Source organism: Polyodon spathula, chromosome 19 (genome assembly GCF_017654505.1).
Source record: "Polyodon spathula isolate WHYD16114869_AA chromosome 19, ASM1765450v1, whole genome shotgun sequence".
Taxonomy (NCBI): domain Eukaryota; kingdom Metazoa; phylum Chordata; class Actinopteri; order Acipenseriformes; family Polyodontidae; genus Polyodon; species Polyodon spathula.
In genome coordinates this window covers 6,445,027-6,464,882 of record NC_054552.1, presented here as the reverse complement: position 1 = coordinate 6,464,882, position 19,856 = coordinate 6,445,027, and the positions used below count along the sequence as shown (strand labels likewise).

General features: G+C 38.9%; 1 protein-coding gene across 5 annotated transcripts in view; it reads right to left on the bottom strand.

Annotated features, from left to right (window-relative positions):
* The window catches only part of LOC121295010 (DENN domain-containing protein 5A-like), a 42,739-nt gene extending 22,883 nt beyond the window's left edge, over window positions 1-19,856 (bottom strand). For 2 of the 5 annotated variants that reach the window (XM_041219275.1, XM_041219276.1), the window contains exons 1-4: window positions 19,556-19,856; window positions 4,553-4,624; window positions 3,735-3,844; window positions 2,682-3,330 (exon numbers count right to left, since the gene is read on the bottom strand). In XM_041219275.1, coding sequence (XP_041075209.1) covers window positions 2,682-3,330; window positions 3,735-3,844; window positions 4,553-4,624; window positions 19,556-19,655 — 931 coding nt within the window. In that variant the 5' untranslated portion in view covers window positions 19,656-19,856. The remainder of the gene's footprint in view (window positions 1-2,681; window positions 3,331-3,734; window positions 3,845-4,552; window positions 4,625-19,555) is intronic. The other 3 variants (XM_041219277.1, XM_041219279.1, XM_041219280.1) reach the window with 3 other exon arrangements.

The window sequence follows — 19,856 nt, the reverse complement described above, 5'->3', positions numbered from 1 at the left end:
AGTCATGCAGCTGGCTAATGGGTTAGAAAGCACTCTTGATATTTTGCAGCAGTTAGGGCCCACTTCAAGTTTTATAAACCTATTCCTATGATGACAAACAGTAGAGATCACGAGAACACACGACAACAGATCAAGTCAAGGCTTGGACTGGGTGCAGGTGCAGTAATATAAGATTAGATTGTATTAACTATCATGTTTCCTTTTAGTAAACTGCTTTGACTGGATATAGTACTGCTAAATATAGCAGAGCCAGGATTCTCTTCCGCCGCTGCTCAGCACCAGACTCATGTCTTATAAAAATGAATCCCTCTCTGCTGCAGTTATCAGACACAGCAGGTCTGACTCGGGAATGGACACCTAATCCTGGAAACACAGGTCTACCGGGTGTTATTGTAAGGCATCATAAAGCAGCGGAGAGTGCAAAGTCAGTACAATTCAAAAAGCATAATGTAATTTTTTTTAAAGAGATCTTTTTTTTTTTTTTTTTTTTAATTGATTTCAGTTAAAATAAACATGGTTCTCTATCATTGCCATAGGCTATCTGTGTTCCCACACTGCTTCACATAAAGGAAATCCATACCAAACGTGTTACTGCAGCAATGATAAAGGTATAGCAGATTGATCATTTAACATTAAGGCAGGCATTGATACAATCCCAACAGTGAAAACCAACAGCAGATGAATAAAAGGTTTCTCAGGGGAAATGGATGTATAAAAGGCCTTTACCACATTACTTATGCACAATATTCCTATTTTAAACAATGCTTAATGTTTACAGCTACTGTATTCTAACCATGCTTGACACGTTATATAATGGCACCCTGCCTTGCTGCATTCGCTTATTATTATTTGCTTAATTCTTCAGAATGCTGTAGAAAATCCTGCAGTGTTTATAGTCCTGCAAAACGATGATGTCATTTCTATCAAATCACATTTACACTGCCTCACCGGCAGCCTCCTATTTCAGAGATCTGTTGCTTAGCAACCCTACAGCTTCAGTACCTGACAAGCGCATCTCTTTCAGTTTATTTTACTCCTTATAAAAAAAAAAAAATCACAGTTTATAATTCCTTGTTCTCATCAAAAGATGCAGGCTTTATTGTTTTCATAAGTTCTTTATCATAATATTCACATGGAAGAACCACATGATCTTACACACTGTTAAATGCTAGCTGTGGTGTGTCTAATTATAATTCTATATAGACCGTGGTTGCTGTACCATTTACATTAGAACTGAAATAATCAAATATCTTCTGAAAGACCTTTATGATGAGTGTGCTGCAAGTGTTAGCTAATTAGCGCAATTATACCTAATTAAAGCACAGAAGCAAATTGCCCATTTTAATTTTCCTTACATAGAGATTGGATAATTACAAATTCTAAATTGTCCAATTAATCAAGTTATATTTATCTTACAGGCCAGACAGTGCTTTTCCATGTGTTTGTATCTGGACCATTCAGGTACTGCTCGTTTCAGTAAGGATGCGTTTGATCTGACAGACACAGACGGAGGGGCACTTGCTTCTAGCACTGTGCAACTCTGTTATAGCAAACGTTTAGTACACAGTATGTTAATAAATACATACCTTCCGGAAAACAGGGAATTACACCCAAAGGTCTAGATTCTCACTGCTATTTAATCCAAACCATCATTAAAAAAAATGTTAGATAAAAAATACCCAAACCAGCCATAACCAACAAGACATATGATTAAGGTGCCTCGTACAACTTTAGTTGTTTCTATATTCATTTTGAAATTTGATTTGATGTGTTTTCCTTTCAGAACACGCTAACGATAATTTGGAGTAAATGGTTTTGAAAATCTAGCCAGAAATCTTTAATACCTCAAAGGGAGGCAAAGCAAAGAAAACAGGGATGTTAAAAACATCTTCAGAGCATACTGCCCTATAAATGAGCTGCTTATTCAATTGCTCTGAGCATATTAATTGGAATCTGATGATTTACTTGTTGCTGTTGTCTGAAACTGGCTGCTAACATTCCTAAGGGAGTGCTCACAGCACAGATTTCACAGGTTGGAAATTACATATTTGGGGTGTGATTTATAAAATGTACGGTACATATTCTATTCCCAAGAAATTTGACATCAATTGTCCACACACATTACTGCAGTTGCAAATTCGATTTTGTATTATACTTTCATCTTGGTGTTCCTGTTATTAGCTCAATAAATCTGAGATCATTAAGTCAGTAAGACTTTCCTATATAGTCTGTCTGTCAAAATGAGACAAGATAACCGGATCTAAACTCAAAAACCTTTTTAGGGTTGCTGGCACTATTGTAGCCTGAACCTGAATTAAACTGGATTAGCTGGCTATAAATATAATCTGGGACACAAGCAGTATTAAACTAAGTACAGTACAAGGTTAGGCTCCATACTAAAGACTAAAGTACTGCTGAAGTAGATCAGCGATGAGAAGTGCTATCCTCAACTTGACTTGGGGATACACTTTCATTTGTTCACACTGCTGTGCACCTTTGCTATAAGAATACAGTTGAGAGCGCCTTTTATTTTTGCTTAGAAGTGTGCTGCAGCGCTTGATATTCAGAAGATAAAACGGAATAACAAACGTTCTTCAACGAGAACTGCGATCAGCCTCTTTCCACAGGTACAGACACAATAGTGAAGCATCTGGGGAAGGGACTGAAAAGACTGTACTTACGCTGGGAATACAGTAGTATCTGGATCTCCAGCAGTGCGCAGGTGAAGAGCTGTATGACATTTTCCACGCCCAACAGCTCAAACACTTCATTAACAGGGTAGTCAAAGAGCGGCAGTTCACTGGTGCTTGGTCTCTGGCATATAATTGGTCCGTATACACCTGAGAATTTCAAAGACCTGCCGGAGGGAGGCAGGGGAACCTCGTAGAGGATGTTGAAGATGTAGCTTTCCAGCGGCAGAGGGGGCGGCTGGGGGGAAGTCACAGCTTGGTGGAGTTGTTGCAGTATTTTCCTGCAAGCCTGGAAAAAGGACATGGGCGTAATCAAGCAGATGCATTTGGAGACGTACAGCGTGTCTCTGCTGATGTCGTAGGAGTTGAAGCGCTGCAGTTTCGTCACAGGCGTCCCGTGGCTGGCGCTGTCTTTCCCGGTGGTGGGTGAGGTATGGAGGATGTCATACTGGTCCGCGTTGTGCATGTGGTACAGGGTCTGCATGGCACTGCAGATCTGTTTGCTGGTGACCTCCTCGTAGAAGGTGAGAGCAAATCCGTAAGTCCTGGAGCCATCCTCCCGGGTGATAATGAAGGAATGGAACTGAGGGTCTCTGTTGTCAGCCTGGGTCCTGAAGGAAAGGCCTTTGGGCATGCAGAGCTTTTAATAAACAGAGAGGGTAGGCATTAGATTGCATGGAAACCTCACACATGAATGTGAAACTGGGTGATGCTTTTCTTATTTAATAACAATGTAGAGGTGAAACTATCTCTCCCATAAAAATAAACTTAGGAAAACAATCCAACCTTGTATACTGTATGTAGAGTGTATATTAATGCATTTCCCCTGTAATGACCCTGCTGTAACTTATTACTGCACTGTGAATTTATGTGATAAACAGATTACCATCACTAGAGGTGCAGCATCATAATTACACAGCTGCCTAGAAAGACATTATTACGTAATGAACAAGGTCTCGTTAACAGGGATTATGAATCAGGCTTTAGTATTCCATTAACATATACAAAGCGCTTTCTTTTTCCTTGTCTTCGAGAGTCACTAACCATTCCCACAGCATCTTGGTCAAAAGGACTCCATTCCACATTCTCAGGGTAGTGAGCCAACACTTTGGATTTAAATGTTCTCCTTAAAGGGCTCTGCTCAAAATTCTCCCCTAAAACAGAAACATTGAAGTCTTTCAATAACCAGTTTAACCGGGGAGGGGAGGGCACACTTACACACAGTGTATGGCAACAGCCAATTAGAAACAGATCATGACACAAAACTTCCTTCACAGGACACAAAGAAATCAGCACAAGTTTCTCAAAAAGGAAGGAAAAAAAAGCACTGCATAAGATACTACCACTTTTATACTGCAAATAATCATCTTTCTGTCTTTAAATAAAGAACAGCATCGGTACTGCACATGCTACGATTAGTTCATATACTTTAAAAAATGTTTTTTGTTCAAGCAAATCAATAAAACTGGATTACAACAATGCAAATGGAAAATAAAAGGTGGCAGTACTTATATCAATACAGTCTGAAAACATAGTGTTACAGTAGCTTAGAAGGCGATGTACATGTACAGTATTTGAAATATCCGCTGAGGGGGAAATTACAATGCCAAAGCAACATAAGCAGCATTACTTGATACACAAGATACAGTACAGTATACAGCGTGAAAGTCTTTTTCAGAAGCTTTTTTAGGAAAGAGCTATAAAAAAAAGTATTGCCAAGGTCCCTCCACCCTCTCAGAGGAAGCCGGCTTTGAAATAAAAAAAGGAGTGCTGTGAAAGAAGGAGGTGGAAGGTTAAAGGTTAAAGGGTCACAAGCGGCACTGAGAAGATGACATCAGAAGGACCATCAGAAGGGGTTTTACCTTCATCGCCACTCGCAGTGAATCGTCCGGCCCCATCTCTCAATTTAGAAGCCTGTATAAACTCACATAATGCTATATAACAAATAAAACAACAATTAATGACATCACTATGGCAAGATCATTAAAGTAAAGACAACTCAGTTATTACAAATGCAAATATCATAAATCAAACAGAACCACTGGTCCTTAACAACAAACGAGGACCAGAAGCTCATCTGCAGTCTTTACTTCTTTTGAAGCAGCTTAAAGAAAGATAGATAGATTAACCACTTCTTAAACCTGCCCTAGGCCTCCAGCAGACCTGGTGACGTCAAGCAGGTCTGGCTGTTAGGAAAGATCACAGCAGCAGCAGGGCTGGATAAATCCACTTGCCATAAACCAAGTACTGTTTGTTTTTAGAACTGCTGCTCCATGTTGAAATGTATTAAAGATTCTGCTGAGAGACTGAACACGATGCTAAGTGGATTCAGTGCCAGCCATGAAGCAATGAGCTGAACACAGTATAGATAAAAAAAAAAAAAAATAGCACAAATGAAAGAAAACTGCTACGTGTACATGCGCTGTACAGTACTGCCAAACTAATATAACTAGGGACATACATGTTTTGGCAGGGAAGGTATTACCAAAGCTGAGGGTCAAATCTGAATTTTCTACAGTATCCCTCTAGCAATACTGAATAGCTTTGCACCACGATCAGTTTGATTTTGACTATCAGGCAATCAATCGGTAAGATTGGGATGCTTCGAGTTGCTGGATCTTTGCAAGAAGGGCGACTTAGGAAAGTGAAACATTTTACATACATAATATGTCAGTCAACGAAAGCTCAGCCACTTCAAGGAACAACACTGACAATTGAAGCAAGGAGTGCCTACGGTACACACAACATTTAAGGGAAAGGTTTTATCTGATATGTTTGACTATCAAAAGCATGGCTGGAAAACACCTCTAACTTATGCCATCAGTCACAGAAAATATCCATTAGTTATTTACAGCAATTGCTATTTATCTTTTAACCTATTACAGCTAAAGCTGTCATTAGTGCTGTAAGATGTCAAGCATTAGTCATCTAATGTACTGTATCTTTTTCTGTTCAAATCAGCTTTTTATGAACACATACTGTTCACCAAACACCAGGTGCCCAGGGGCTGATGGTAAATTAGATATGAGATGTATGGTAAGTGGCAATGAATAAAGAAACAAGTGAACCTCGTTGTTCAAAAGATCACATGATACGTTGCCAGTTCGAGTCCAGGCTATTCCTTTGCCGATCGAGGACGAGAGCTCCCAGGGGGCGGCGCACAATTGGCCAAGCGCCACTTTGGGGGAGGGAGGGTTATGTCGGCCCGGGTGTCCTCGGCTTAACACGCACCAGCGACCCCTGTGGTCTGGCCGGGTGCCTGCGGGCTTGCCTGTAAGCTGCCCAGGGTTGCGTTGTCCACTGGCAGGGGTGGTAGCTATGAGCTGAGCTTAATATATTATTGAACACTACTAAATTGGGGAGAAAATAACAACAAACTAATTGGTGATTACTAAAAAAAAAAAATCACACGATAAAACATATGAAAGTCACAGGATGATTCAATGTCACCATTTACAACAAAAAACTTGATTGATCCAAACACATGGCGCTTTTATTTTGCATCGTCTGCCCAACAGAACATTGAACTATATCTAATCTTCCACACAAGTTCAAGACAGTCTTTATTCTTCTTCCTCACTGCAGTGTGGAATGAGATTGGGATCTATGGTTGAAGCAGTGGTACAATTAACCAGCCATTTACATACAGTACCAGCTTCTACATGCCCTAACCAACACCTGCTGAACTGAAGTGTGTATTTTCTCTGTTTGATAAAATCAAGCACAGTGAATTTTGATTCAAATATGAGCAGCTGTTTTTCGTTACGGTCTTATTTCCTGTTTGTTCTTGATGTCAGGGACACAACCCTGGCATTACATACCGTACTCCGGAACTGTGAAAGCCCAAGGCTCCACTCGCATGCCCTGTGACTGGATCGTTACCATCAGTTATGAAAAGGCATATTCATCATCACCAGTCATCACACAAGGTTTCCTCAGTACCCCACAATTAATATTCTGCAGCTGATTTCTTGTTTCTTTCAGGATTTTAAAAACAAGACATCAGCCCTTTTTAAGGTGACCTTTATGCACTGTATTGCAAATCCACTTGCTTAAATAAACAAGAGAGCACAGAATTACAGTATTGTTAGCGCCCAAAATGATTGAGGGAAGGACATTGTAAAGGATTCTGGAATACAGCGGACAGAATGTTGAAGCTTACACTGACAAATTCCAAAATTATTACATCAATCTCATATGATACCATGTGCCCGATCTCATTTTAATTATGATTTATATATATATATATTTTTTTAAAACAGCACAGCATACCAGATCTTATTATTCATCTGCAGCAACTAAAGTAAAAGCCATTTCCTTAAATCTTGCTTCAAAACATCCTATTGCACTGTACCACTGAACCCTGTGAAAAACACATTTTTGGGGTCTTCCTTTTTAAAATGAAGACGCTGGCCAACTCTGTGTTCATTTGCAAATGATACCTGACAGACAACTCATGCCTATAGAATACATCTTTGCCGGGACAACAACAAGAAAAAGAATACGTTTTTATTAGAGAATAAAAACAGCTGACATACCCATGCATCACAGCGTTTTGACTTGCTGCTGCCTCAAAAATGACTGACATCCCTCAGCCAGGGGTGGCCCTCTGAATATTCATTATTGAATGCATATTGAAACCTAGATATTAATCCTACTTAAGAATAAAATAGTGTTGTTAGGTTTTCTCTACACTATTCATCGAACGATGTAGATCCATTATTAATACAGTACATCAACACATGCACTTACTGCATCATTAAAAAATAATGGCATTTCAGACCTAGTAGCATACCCCATTCTGCCAAATACTACTGCATTAATTAACACTGCCTGTCTAACTAGCCTTTGTTTCAGGTGAAAAACAGCAGTCACGGTTCAATAATTAGTTTGCCAATTGGACGCACATGATTAGTTGCTGGGACAATACAGATAAGGTTATAAATTGAGTTAATGGAACGATATTCCTGACGTCCCATTGTCTCAGACGGAAGCTAAAGCACTCCAGATCTCACTAATGCTTCCTTTAGAACTGCAACCAGCAATTCTGACTGACTCTATGCCCTGATACTCACAGAAACTGATCAATACAGTCTCATTCAATACACAGTACCTGTTAGCTATAAAAATAAAACCTGTGCCACAGAAAATAACCATACTCCTGCATATCATGTAGCAAACATACAGGACATAAATATTGTGGCTAAAATTCCTTCATGCGGTCATGTTTGATTTCACACAAAAGATCCCTGGGTAATTGATTGCACTCCATAGTTTACGCTTCTGTTCATCAGAAACCTTCTTTGTTGGCATTCCAGTATGTTTACATTCCCAAAAGCTGACATCAGCAGCAGCAGTCAGAAAAGCTTCCTCCCTCCTCCAAGCCTTCTAGACAGCCATACTCTTTCTAATACATGCACTGTGCCGTGAATATGAATATCATCTGCATAGCTATGCAAATAACATGAAGGGAGGGGGGTTCTTATGCAAAATCAAACTTATCTGTATGCTAGTAACATTCAAGTTGGAGAATACAGACACTATATACATTGTACCCTTTCTACAAAGCAGGGAATGGCTTCAACTGGTATGCAATCTGAGTCTCTGAAATAGAATAGGCACCACTTCAAACTTTAAAAAGCACGACAGTAGCATATTCTCCACCCCGGCTATAAATACTAGGAACCACGACCTACATCCACAGTATGTACGTCCAAAAATTGAAGTGACCTACACTACCTACGTATAGACATGCCATATACACTGTACCCAGATTGTGTTGGCTTTCTGAAAGCTCAGGGTTCAGATTGGATTTGAAAGCACTGAAAATCCAGAGCAGGAACAGTGTGATCAGAGAGCATCACCCTTGTGAATGCCCTTCACACTGTGCTGCTCGTCTTCACTGAGGCTGGGACAATCATCCCTGCATGTTATAAATAACAACGGCTCCATGACCATGTTTCACGTGAGCGTGTGATTTTCGGCCGATTACCTATTCACTTTCGCTACAGTTCACATTCCCATTACTGTAAAGCCACTCTAGTGCGTCTTTTAAATGCAACGCAGTCTTTGTTACTGATGTAAAAAAAGATCCTGCTTTTTTTATTTTTATTAGGCGCATAGTGCCACTTGGTGGACAAAAAATATAATTCTGCTCATTTTCGTGCTTATGTAGACCACCCTTTTTTCGGTAAATGGCATAATTTGTATATGTATGTTTGCTAAACGAGATACTGTAAAATTTGATATTCCCCAGAACTGCTACCCAGAAGGCAGTTATTAGTTAATATGACTAATGCAAGCTGGAGAAGAATGAGCATTTTTTCTAGCGGGGTTTAACCTCATTCTGTATAACAGCTCATTCGATGTGCCACTAAAAGCTAATTGTCATGGTGATTGGTTTTATGTCCCACAAGGTAAAGCTCTTGGTATTACTACAGCTAACCCATGTGACTCCCAGCCAGTAAAAAGACACAGTTCATTAGTCAGTTTAATAGCCAGGTTCTGAATTTAAATAGCTGTCAGACAATAACGACACCTGATCTTAATGAGATGTGTTAGTGCTTAGATATCACCAACAGCCCTTAAAATGAGATGCTGCAGTTCAGTGGACCATATCGCCTCTAAAGAATTTCAGGTAATCAATTACAGTGATTCATTGTTTTATTATTTCACAGTTCACAATAAAACATGTAACAGCACAGAACTATAGCCATCGATGTGCACAGGTTCCCAGCCTCTTCGATCGCCTATCTAATGCATTATCTCACAATCTCAAGAGATACCATACACTTCCTGTAGCAAGCTAGGTTTTCACTTTAATATCTACTTTGTTTCAGTTGTATGACATGCAGAACTTGACTATTACAAGCCAAATGCTAGAAACTGTGAACAATACATTATACAGTGTTTAACACATTATTCGTATCATTTTATAAAACATTTTAAAAAAGTATATTTAAATAATTGAATAGTTTGAATAATTCTATAATTCTGGGCTTTTCATGCACCATAGCTTGTAGGCACAAATCTTCTAAAAAAAAAAGACGACATTTTCTACCTTCTTCAACTTGAATTATTTCCAAATACCAAAAAAAAAACCAACATATTGCCAGCCCGATATCATCTTCATTATGAAAATAACACTAGTGTGTGTGTTGACCCGACACTCATTTCCTGTTCAATTTCTCTTCTCATGATTTCCAAACCCTTTATTTTGTTGAGTGTTTATTTTTTTTGGATCCGTTCATTTCAATATCATTGCCTCCCTTCCCCCAGCAGTCCCTAGTAGAAGGTGCAATATGTGTTGATTTTATTAGGCTGTGCTGATTAGACTGTTGCCCTGGCTACTGTGCAAACGCTAGGAGGTTAATATCTCCACTAGCCAAACAGGTGTGCGAGCCAAACCGCTTTCTCTTGCTGTGAATGAGGGTGTTATTTGGCACTCTGAACCCTACTGATACAGCAGACGTGCTTCCAAATGGCACAGTGAGAAGAGAATGACACTATGCTAATCCCAGCACTTACCTTACCCCCCCCCCCCCTTCCAAGTGCAACTGCAGTGTAAATATTTCAAAACAGCTGTTGATTATAAGACAACCAAATGTCGCATGAATCTGAAGTGTTTTTAAAACAATGGCTGGCCTGATTTAAGTTTGTCCTAGAAAAAAACATTGATGTTAATAAATTTGCTGGAAACCATCTACAGTAGTTGCTGGTACAGTACATTAAGTTCAATTACTTCATTATAATGTTAAAATTATATATATATATATATATATATATATATATATATATATATATATATATATATATATATAATTTATTTATTTGCAGCTCTCCAGATGTTTTGGATCATTGAGTAATTTACTCTCCAATTTAGCTCAAATATATTTTGGGTCAGTAACATTACTGTACCTTCAAGTCATGAGTACTTTTAATAAATACTACTGCTAACTTATGGGGTATGCATTAACTACAGCTTTACATTTTAACTGTAATGTCATCTGCTAGGAATTCATGTAACAGTCTCAGAGATACTGCTACAATGTGTGGTCTTAGTCATGCTGCTGTATGGTGTGGGAACATCAAGTACATTATTTTAACATAGCGTTACCAATGCTATACACAATGTACAATAGAGTATCACAGGGAGAGGTACTATAAAAGGCAGAGAAGGCCACGAGACACCCACATGTTATGCTAAGCTAACGATTCTGATTTTTAAAGGGCTTGTGGGCTTCCTGAGGGTTCCAGAGATACGTAGTTGACAATCAGCAAGTTCTCTAACAAAAACTATTCAAAATCTCTTCTAGAATGTATATATCTACAGGGATCTGGCTAACACTGGAATGGTAACACAATCATTCCTGGAAGAATTTGGCAAGCACACACTGTAAGGGTTACAGTAACAACCCTTAGTCTATTTCAGATGGGTCATTGATGTCTGCCAGGAGGATGTCTTGGCTATCAAGCTGACAAGCTGACAAACACTTCTACAGGAAAGGGAGTGGAAGCTAAACAGAATCTATTGTTTTTGCCCATTACTAGTGAATAAAACATCTGGGAGCCAGTGTATGCTTTTTAAACTTTCCTTTTCACCTTTCCAAAGAATATTTTGAGACGCACCACACCATTATAATACCAATTGTATTCCTTTATCTTAAACTCTTCTTGCCAATATCACTATTATTCTACTCAAGGCCATCAAATATGTAATTTACTGACAGTGAGCAAGTTCATTCATCTCCTTTTTCTTTGCCATTGAAACAGCAATGTTATTTCAGACTCAAAATAAGTTACAAGACTAGACAGTGACAAAATGATCTGCAGCAACTCCTCTTACATGAAAAGGTGCAAACAGATTTCTGGAAATGAAGCAACCACGCTGATAAATTCACTGGCCCCAGTGCTTTCTTACTGTAGCACCACTTTAAATAACATGTTTCACATCTCCCACATGCATTCTGATTTCAGAGGATGCTTGTGCAATCAAAGCAGACACAGTGCATCCCAACTCCTTTCTGCATACTGCATTTACTGCTAGACTCCCTGGGTGTCATATAATTGACAGCACAGGTCAAAGCACTTTGTGGCATAATTATATAACACTGCAGTATCTACCTCTCCTTCAAATTTCGATTTCAGTCAAGTATACACACAAGTTACTTGTGGTGACCTGCATTAACCTGTTTTTTTTATTAAGCTGGCAAAAGTTTTAAGCCTCTCTCTGATAGTAAGCATTTTTTTTTTTTTTTTGTAAATTGTAAATCCTTTCCTGTGCCTGTGAAATTGGCACAACATTGCTATCGTAGAAACTACTTAATTCTATATCTTTTTTAGAACATGTTCCAAAATCATTACAATTTGGGTCAACTGCCTTGAGGACCCTGCTATAACACCAGCATATTTATCTAAGATGGCGTTCTCATTCCAGTGCTGTGAAAGCACTTGACAGCAGAAAACAAAACAGCAGCATGCTGTGGGGGAGGCTGGATGAAAAGGAAATGCCTGCGTAAACGTTTCAGGTAACTTGAAAGCTTTAAAAGCATCTCTGGAGTAAATCCTGTGTGTAATCTACACAGCTTTTAAGTCAGTTCCCAGCTGGGATAAACAACATGTCAGGTTACTTCCCTCGCCGCGTTACGGTACCAAATATAGACTCAGAACAGACAACAATTAACCTGTCTACATCCCTATAAATGGAAATGTTATTAAAATAAACATGTTGTTATAAAGTACATTAATGTAGAGTAAAAAATAGATCTGAATGGACGCTTTTCAAAAATCTCTTCTGCATAACAAGGCCCTTGAGAATGAATTGCCTTTTTGACCCTGTCTTGTTTTTCTTTCATTCAAACTCCTCAATAATCATAGAATAAGAGCAGTCCTATTGAAAACAGGGGCGTAACAACACACTGGACTAGACCACAATAGGATACATGTTCTGGTTCTGATGGGTTACTTTGGATGATGCTCTAGGATGGTAAAATTAATAATGGACAACGTTGTAAAAAAGCTGAACCTCAACTTGACAGCGGGGAGCATGGATTCATAATAACTATAAATCAAACGTATTCATAGTTCCTGAATGTTTCATGGGACTGCACTGTGCTGTGTTGTGCTTCCAGTCTTGTATCACTATCACAACACATTACCATGAAAAGGACGTTTCATCGATGCACAATGATTTGTAACACAACCAAACACCGTTGGTCGTTCTCTTAAGTTGTGTTAAAAAAACATGTATATCAGCAGCTACACACATACCATACAAAATACATTCTACTGTATAGGAATCTGGGGTCAGAAGAGATAAGTAAAATGTCTATACATTTCTTTAAGAATTTTCAATTTGTCAAGCAGTATAGGAAAATCTCATCAGAAATGATTATACTGGCAAATCTGCACCAAAGATTTTACCCTTTTCCCATTAAAAAATAAAACCTACTACAAAAAAATAATAATAATAATAATAATAATAATAATAATAATAATAATAATAATAATAATAAATACATTTCCCAGTGCTGCTGGGCAATGTCTCGCCTTCCTGACTTGTATCTATCATTGATTCATTCTGAATACTTTAAACCCGCCCCAACTACTGAGTGACAGCACATTCCTAAATTTCTATTGGAGACTCCGCTTGCGAGATTTAAAACGAGATTACAATCAGGAATGGAGGCTTGTTAGCGGGATTTTAAAACTGTAATACAGTTAAGATATGGAGGATTTAAAACAGAATTGTGGCGAAATGTATAAAAATGCCTCCACACAAAAAACCTCAGAAGAATGTGCACATGACCAGAGGGAATTCGTTGTGGAATAGGAAAGAAGGTATAGCTTAACTGTGTAAGTACTGTCGAGTCACTACTGTACATATTTTCACAAAAAAAAAAAAAAAAAAAAACGCTCAAGCATTTTGGAAAGTAACCGAAAACAGTAATTTCATACAGTATATCAAAAACGAAAGCCCCGAAAAAAACGATTTACATAAAACTCGAAAATAGCTCAAAATAAGCACCGAAAAATACAATTAATAAAACCCGAAAAACAGAAGCCCTAAGTATAATCTATTTTATGAAACCCTACTAGTCTATGAATTCATGTAACCCCTGAGGGTTTAACAAATGTATTAGTACACAGCAGCAAAACAACAAATAGTCATCTTATTATATATATACATCTTATTCAAACACAGGAGACATTTTCACTGCTGAGAATGATATTTGCTGCTGCTTGAGAAGGTGCAGCACATTACTCAGTCGTATAGCTGTTTATGGCAATCTGATTTTGATGAATTACCAGTTTAAGAAACATTAGCCTACATTGCCGTGGAACGACCCTGCTCCATTTTTGTTAGGCATTAGCAGTTTTTATTTGGATTCTAACAGTAAAACGTCATGTGGTAACAGGAACGATGTACAGAAAAAACAAATTGCTCTTTTTTTTTCGCACATAATAAAAACAGCTGGTGACCAAGCCTGTGTTGTAACAGTGATGCTATAACAGTGCAGAGGTTAGTATTTAGGCAAAACATTTTTTATACAAAACAACAGAGCAAAAGTACTTGAAAGCACAAAAGGACGTCCTTGGAAATGCCTGGGGAAATGCTGCTGAGAACCAGGGGAATTCCTCATGTGTATCATAATCACCCAGCTTAGGAAGAATTATATGGCTGGTCAGAGATATGTGATCTTACAAAAAGTTTATCAGTAACCATAAACAGTATTTGTTGGTGACTGTATCTGACACTAGGGCTAATAAAATAACCCTGAACACCTAACGATAACATTGATAAGCTGAAACATTTGTCTACTTTGTTTCTTATAGTTGTACGCTGCAATGGTTAACAGAATAAAATGCTTTGTGATGTATTAGTTCAAATATGAATTGGGGAAAGGCTTCTCAATAAATCTACCTTGAGAAAGAGCACTTTTGTGGGTGTTTTTTGTTTTTTGTAAGGCTATTCATGTGTGATCATGTATGCAATTTAACTAGTGCCTTATAGTTAGTCACGACAACACTGTTAAAAACAAAGTTGTGCTCTGTCTACTCTGTACAAAAGAAAGCAGCCAGTGGACGATAGCGATCCTTTGTTCTTTGTAACAGCACAAAATGAAATTCAGTGTGCTCAAGATAAAGCAGCTGTAGACTTAAGGAAACATTTTAAAGCTATTTAAGCCTAGGCATACAGCATTCATTATCAAGAGTGATAGCAATCATCTAGTGTAAGATCTTGATATCAATGGACCAGTCGGTAAAAAAACAGCACTCCAAGTTCTGTACTGCGCTACTGCAGACCGCTGCATTATCAATGTGTAAGCATGGGCTGCATCAGTGTGCCACAGTCTGAAACCACTATGCATCACAGCCTCTAACACTGAGGAACTGTGCGGTTAGTCTGGGGATCTACTGTACAAAGGCCTTATGAGTGAACAGGAATTTACCCCAAGGTTAAGAAATCACTTTGTGACTCAACTTTACTGTGCAGAATATGAGAAAACACAGCTATAATTCTGAACACTTAAACAAAAGAGGGATTCTTGTCGTCTGGATGAGTGTATTAACGACAATGTAAATGTTAATAAGGCCACACTACACTAAAGCAGATAAATAATGTACATTGTACAGAAAAGTAAGGCCTACAACATGCAGCAGTTGTAATTGTGTTGTTTATCAAGACATTTTAAGAAAAGCAATATATTTGCTTTTCTTAAAATGTCTCTAAACCAGCACCACTATCTTCAGTGTGCTAAAAGCAAACAAAGAGTCAATCTAGTAGGACACAAGCAAACAGGACATAGCAAATGCTGGACTGAAACCCAGATTCAATAGCTGGCTCCCTTGGAAGGATCGTTTAAACAAAACAACCCAGCCAACTATTCAGAAAGGTCCCTTATATTTGAACACACAGGTTCTGCTGGGTTCTCCCTCCAAATGGACATCCTGTACCCCAGTGTGTGTGCTGAACAACATGAGCCGAGTACAGTGCAGCTGAGCCAGCAGGGCAGTGTCACAGGACAGGAAACATGCGGCGCAACTTGGCACCTCGTCAAAGTTAAACCCAAAGTTTCAACTGAGAGAGAACAACAACAAGACAGCTCCGAATTGAAATTAGTCTCGACAAAGACTGCAGCTGCCGGAATCGGACACGCTGGGGCCACTGAAAAGGGGAGGAATAAACATTGAGCTGCTTAGACTCTCCAGGATGGGACTTGGAATTAGACTGGCACCTTCCTGGGGAAGCAGCATTAATCTTACAATAGAAGGCCCTCAGCTAGCTAATGGGCCTAAAATACCTGATTGTTTTGTAAGTGGAGAGCAGTAAGGCTAAGCCGTTTACGTGCTGGAGACAACCAAATGGTTTTCTAGAGTTTGAGCTTCGTTTTATCTACCCTAAATTACAAGCTGGTGTGTGAGTGAGGGGAGCAGACAGTGCAAACACTCATTACTGAACACAAACTGTAAAACAATCAAATGAAAATAAAGTCACGCTGCAGTATAATAATCTAACTTGAACTGAGAAATAAAGACTACATTTAAACTACTGTACAGCGTTTTTCTAACAGACCTCCACAAAACACCAGGATTTAAACTGCGGAACACAGCATGCTAACTTAAACACTGCGTTCGCTAAAGTTCATCTTGGTAAATGTGCACTGTAATTTTGCATTGTTTTTACCATTCAATAAATGCATTAATCTTATTTTACCATGGTTTTCTAAATTTTTCAACCATGTTACCATAATTCTCTGTGTATTGCTATGCTTTTACTGAGCTTTGCTGTGCTCTGCTATGTTTTTACCATGGTGCAGTGTTACACTTTAAGGATAGTGTAGCTACAAAGGGCTTCTAAGGGTTTAACGCAATTGTTAGACTGCAGACAGCTCTTAAAAACTACAACTCACTGCATGTCTCTGCAGTATGTCTGGAATATCTGTGTGGAGCCTGTATCTCCAATCAATCCTGTGCTTGGAGACAGTTGCACTGCTCAGAGTCTACAAAAAGTAAATAATTGCATATTGCCCACACTTCCAAGTAGCAGATTTAGCCAGTCCTGTCCGGTATCATCTGAACTGTAGCATGAAGCATAACTTTCTTTTTAATAAAAACACTTGCAGATCTAAAAATTGGCTAATGTCTGAGTCAAAAAATACAGTAACCACAAGTATGACTGGCATGCTGTTCATATAGACACAGATTTTATTAAACTTATTTACAGTAGAGCTTCAATAAGATAAAGCGACATACCGTGCTTTACAAAGACGAGCAAAAGTAACAAAATACAGAGCAATTTAGGGTGAAGATGCTGAATTTCCACTGTAGTATAACCATTTCTGATGTGAACCCACACAGGCTAATCTAAAGTACATCACTGATGTTTATTTAAACAGTGTAATATGATGCTCTGAAATGTAAACTGTGATACGTGGGATATTTTGAAGAAATCTCCCTTAGTTGTTGTTTCAAAGAAAGAAAGTCCCCAATGAAACCAAAGTGTAAAATTCTGGAATGTGTCGATCATTTCAGTGAAGCTCCGATTACCAGATCATCGATGACTCGTCACTTGCATCCTAAATGATGAATTGATAAACCACACCTTTTCAGCAGCAGGACTGTTCTGAGATGAGAGAGGTCATACTGAGAAACGAAGAGCGGAATGGTTTTCTGCTTTGTAATACACTGGCATTGCATGTAACTTAACCTTTCCATTCTTGAAATATTGAAAATAGCTGAGAAAATGCGTTTTTGAACACATACCGGTAATGTATTTTTCATTGACATTTTTTTCCCGTTGCTTAGCATACTCGTATGAGGCTATCATGCATTTGTGTCTTCCACATGTCACCATATATAAAGACCAGAAGAGAGGTTTTTGTATCTGTCCCCATGTGAGGTCGCCATGCATTAAATGGTTAACCAAAAATGTTGTTATTAGTAATTCTAATGAGGCATACAACCATCACAAAACACACACTGCACCATTATACCCACAGTGCTCCAACAGTCTGCACTACAGTGGAATTATTTATTGCACTCCATCAAAAACAGGTGAGGCACAATACTGATTCGAGCCAACATGAATGAGGCTGGCAACCCACTGAGAGATTTCAATTGCACTCGCCAGAACGGGCATGCCTGCAGTCTCATTCTGTAATTGCATCAGCTATTAAATAAAGCGCGTTAGGGTCTGGCCCTCCTGCGCCCCCAACCCCTAGACTGGAGCAGCCCTTGCTGACTTCCTGGAGCGAGTCTCAGTTACAATGACATCATCCTATTTCTAAGCCTCTCTCCAGAAGGGCCCCTGGGACCATCCTTTTGCAGCAGCTTTTGTTTCCAATACTTCCTGATCTGTTTTTAACCAAACCAGTGCAATGCATTGTTAACCAATTTCAAGTAGAAGCAATGGGGCATGCAAGAGTTTAACAAGTTATCAGACATATAGCAGACAATAACAGTTCATTATAAACACTGAGATTTCAGACACATCTTACCATTCATCCTTACCAAGTCTGCTGCTTTCCCTAATTGCCTAATTAACGAGCGAGGCGCCTGAGTGAACAGCACACATATGCAGCAGTAACTTGCACTTTTATTATATTAGGAAACAATTAGTTCAGCAAGCCATCGATTCATTTCTTAGATTCTCTAAAGAAAACTAGCATATTATGGGTTAAAAATAGATTGTTTTTAAAGAATGCACCTTTTGTAAGCAAATTTTGATGGAACCTACCCACTAGTTCTGTGATGGCACCTTCAAAAGGCCCTTTAACTCTGGTCTTAGCCACACGTATAGAAATATAAGAGGTAAGGTGAATGTGAGCTGCTGAATCTGTTGTGCTGTGTATTACCTGTAATAACGTTCCAAATAGAGGAAATGCTTAACCACAGGTACCAAGTAGATTCGTAGAAGCATCCTGCATGGTTCACAGTAACACAGCTGATAAATGAAAACAAAAACTAACTACATAACAATATGCAGCCCTTATATGTTATGATATGATGAGTGTGTGGGTATTTCTGCATGTATTCATTCACTTATCATCAATACAGAGCTCTTTTCAACACCTCCAATGCTGTCCTTGTTATTATTCTGTTCCGAGTTTTCACATTATTTAATTAAATATTTGTTTCTTACTGCCTTTTAGTGAGAGCGATTGTTAGTTGTGTATTCTATTGTTTATTAGCATTCAGATACAGCACCATGATTTAATTATTTAAAAGAACCTGGTTTTTAATAGTTTATAGTGAACAAGCCTGTCTGTCACCAATAAATTCAGTACTCTCATACTTAATACTAGCCCAGATGAGGGGCAGTTAGTCCAGCAGGCTTACCAGAATGCTACAGCACCATGTTTACATTCTATTTACAGCAGGCATGATGTTTAAGTACATGGTGGCATTGGTATCATCATAGTCTTGGTTTAGATAATGGGTTCCAACTTCCAAGAGCTTTCTGTTGATTAGCTATGCAAATGCCTCGCTACTTCCTCGACTGAACAAAACAGTTACAGAATTGTACCAGTACCAACAACGGTATTGTTCTGCGATTGCACCCACAGCTGTCAAACAGGGACAGTCGCAGATGCTAAACTGACAACACTTATCCTATAAGTTTCCTTGGAACCTTTTTTTTTTATGTTGTACACATAAGGCTCCAGCATAATGACATTGTGTTTACGGCAATATTATTTAGACGCATGATTTAAGCAAATCATTTAACCCCATGCAGTTGTATTTCCTTTATCGTCATTTCAAATACAGAAGGTGATCCTCCTTGTGCTCGTTTTTATTTTCCTCATACTGGACTGGGTTAAATCTCTAGGTGTTGAAATGTCACTGACTGTCATCAGGCTTACCGGAGAGTTCGTCCGGCTCCAGCCCGGTTTCTGTATCCAGCCCGCAGATGACGAAGTAGTCTGCGAATCGGCAGGAGTTGGAGCTGAACCCGGTGGTCATTTTGAGGCTTGGCTACAGCGTCCCTTTCTCCCTGTCTCAGTAAACTACACATCGGGGTGTCCAAGAACCCCCTCCTGCTGCCATTATATTATGAATGCACTACTAGCACCAGAATAGGACTGAGAGAAGAGCTCGAGCTGCATTGTGGGTGCTCCTGCACAGCTGTTTTCAGCAGCCAAGCGACCAAAGAGCACAGCGCAA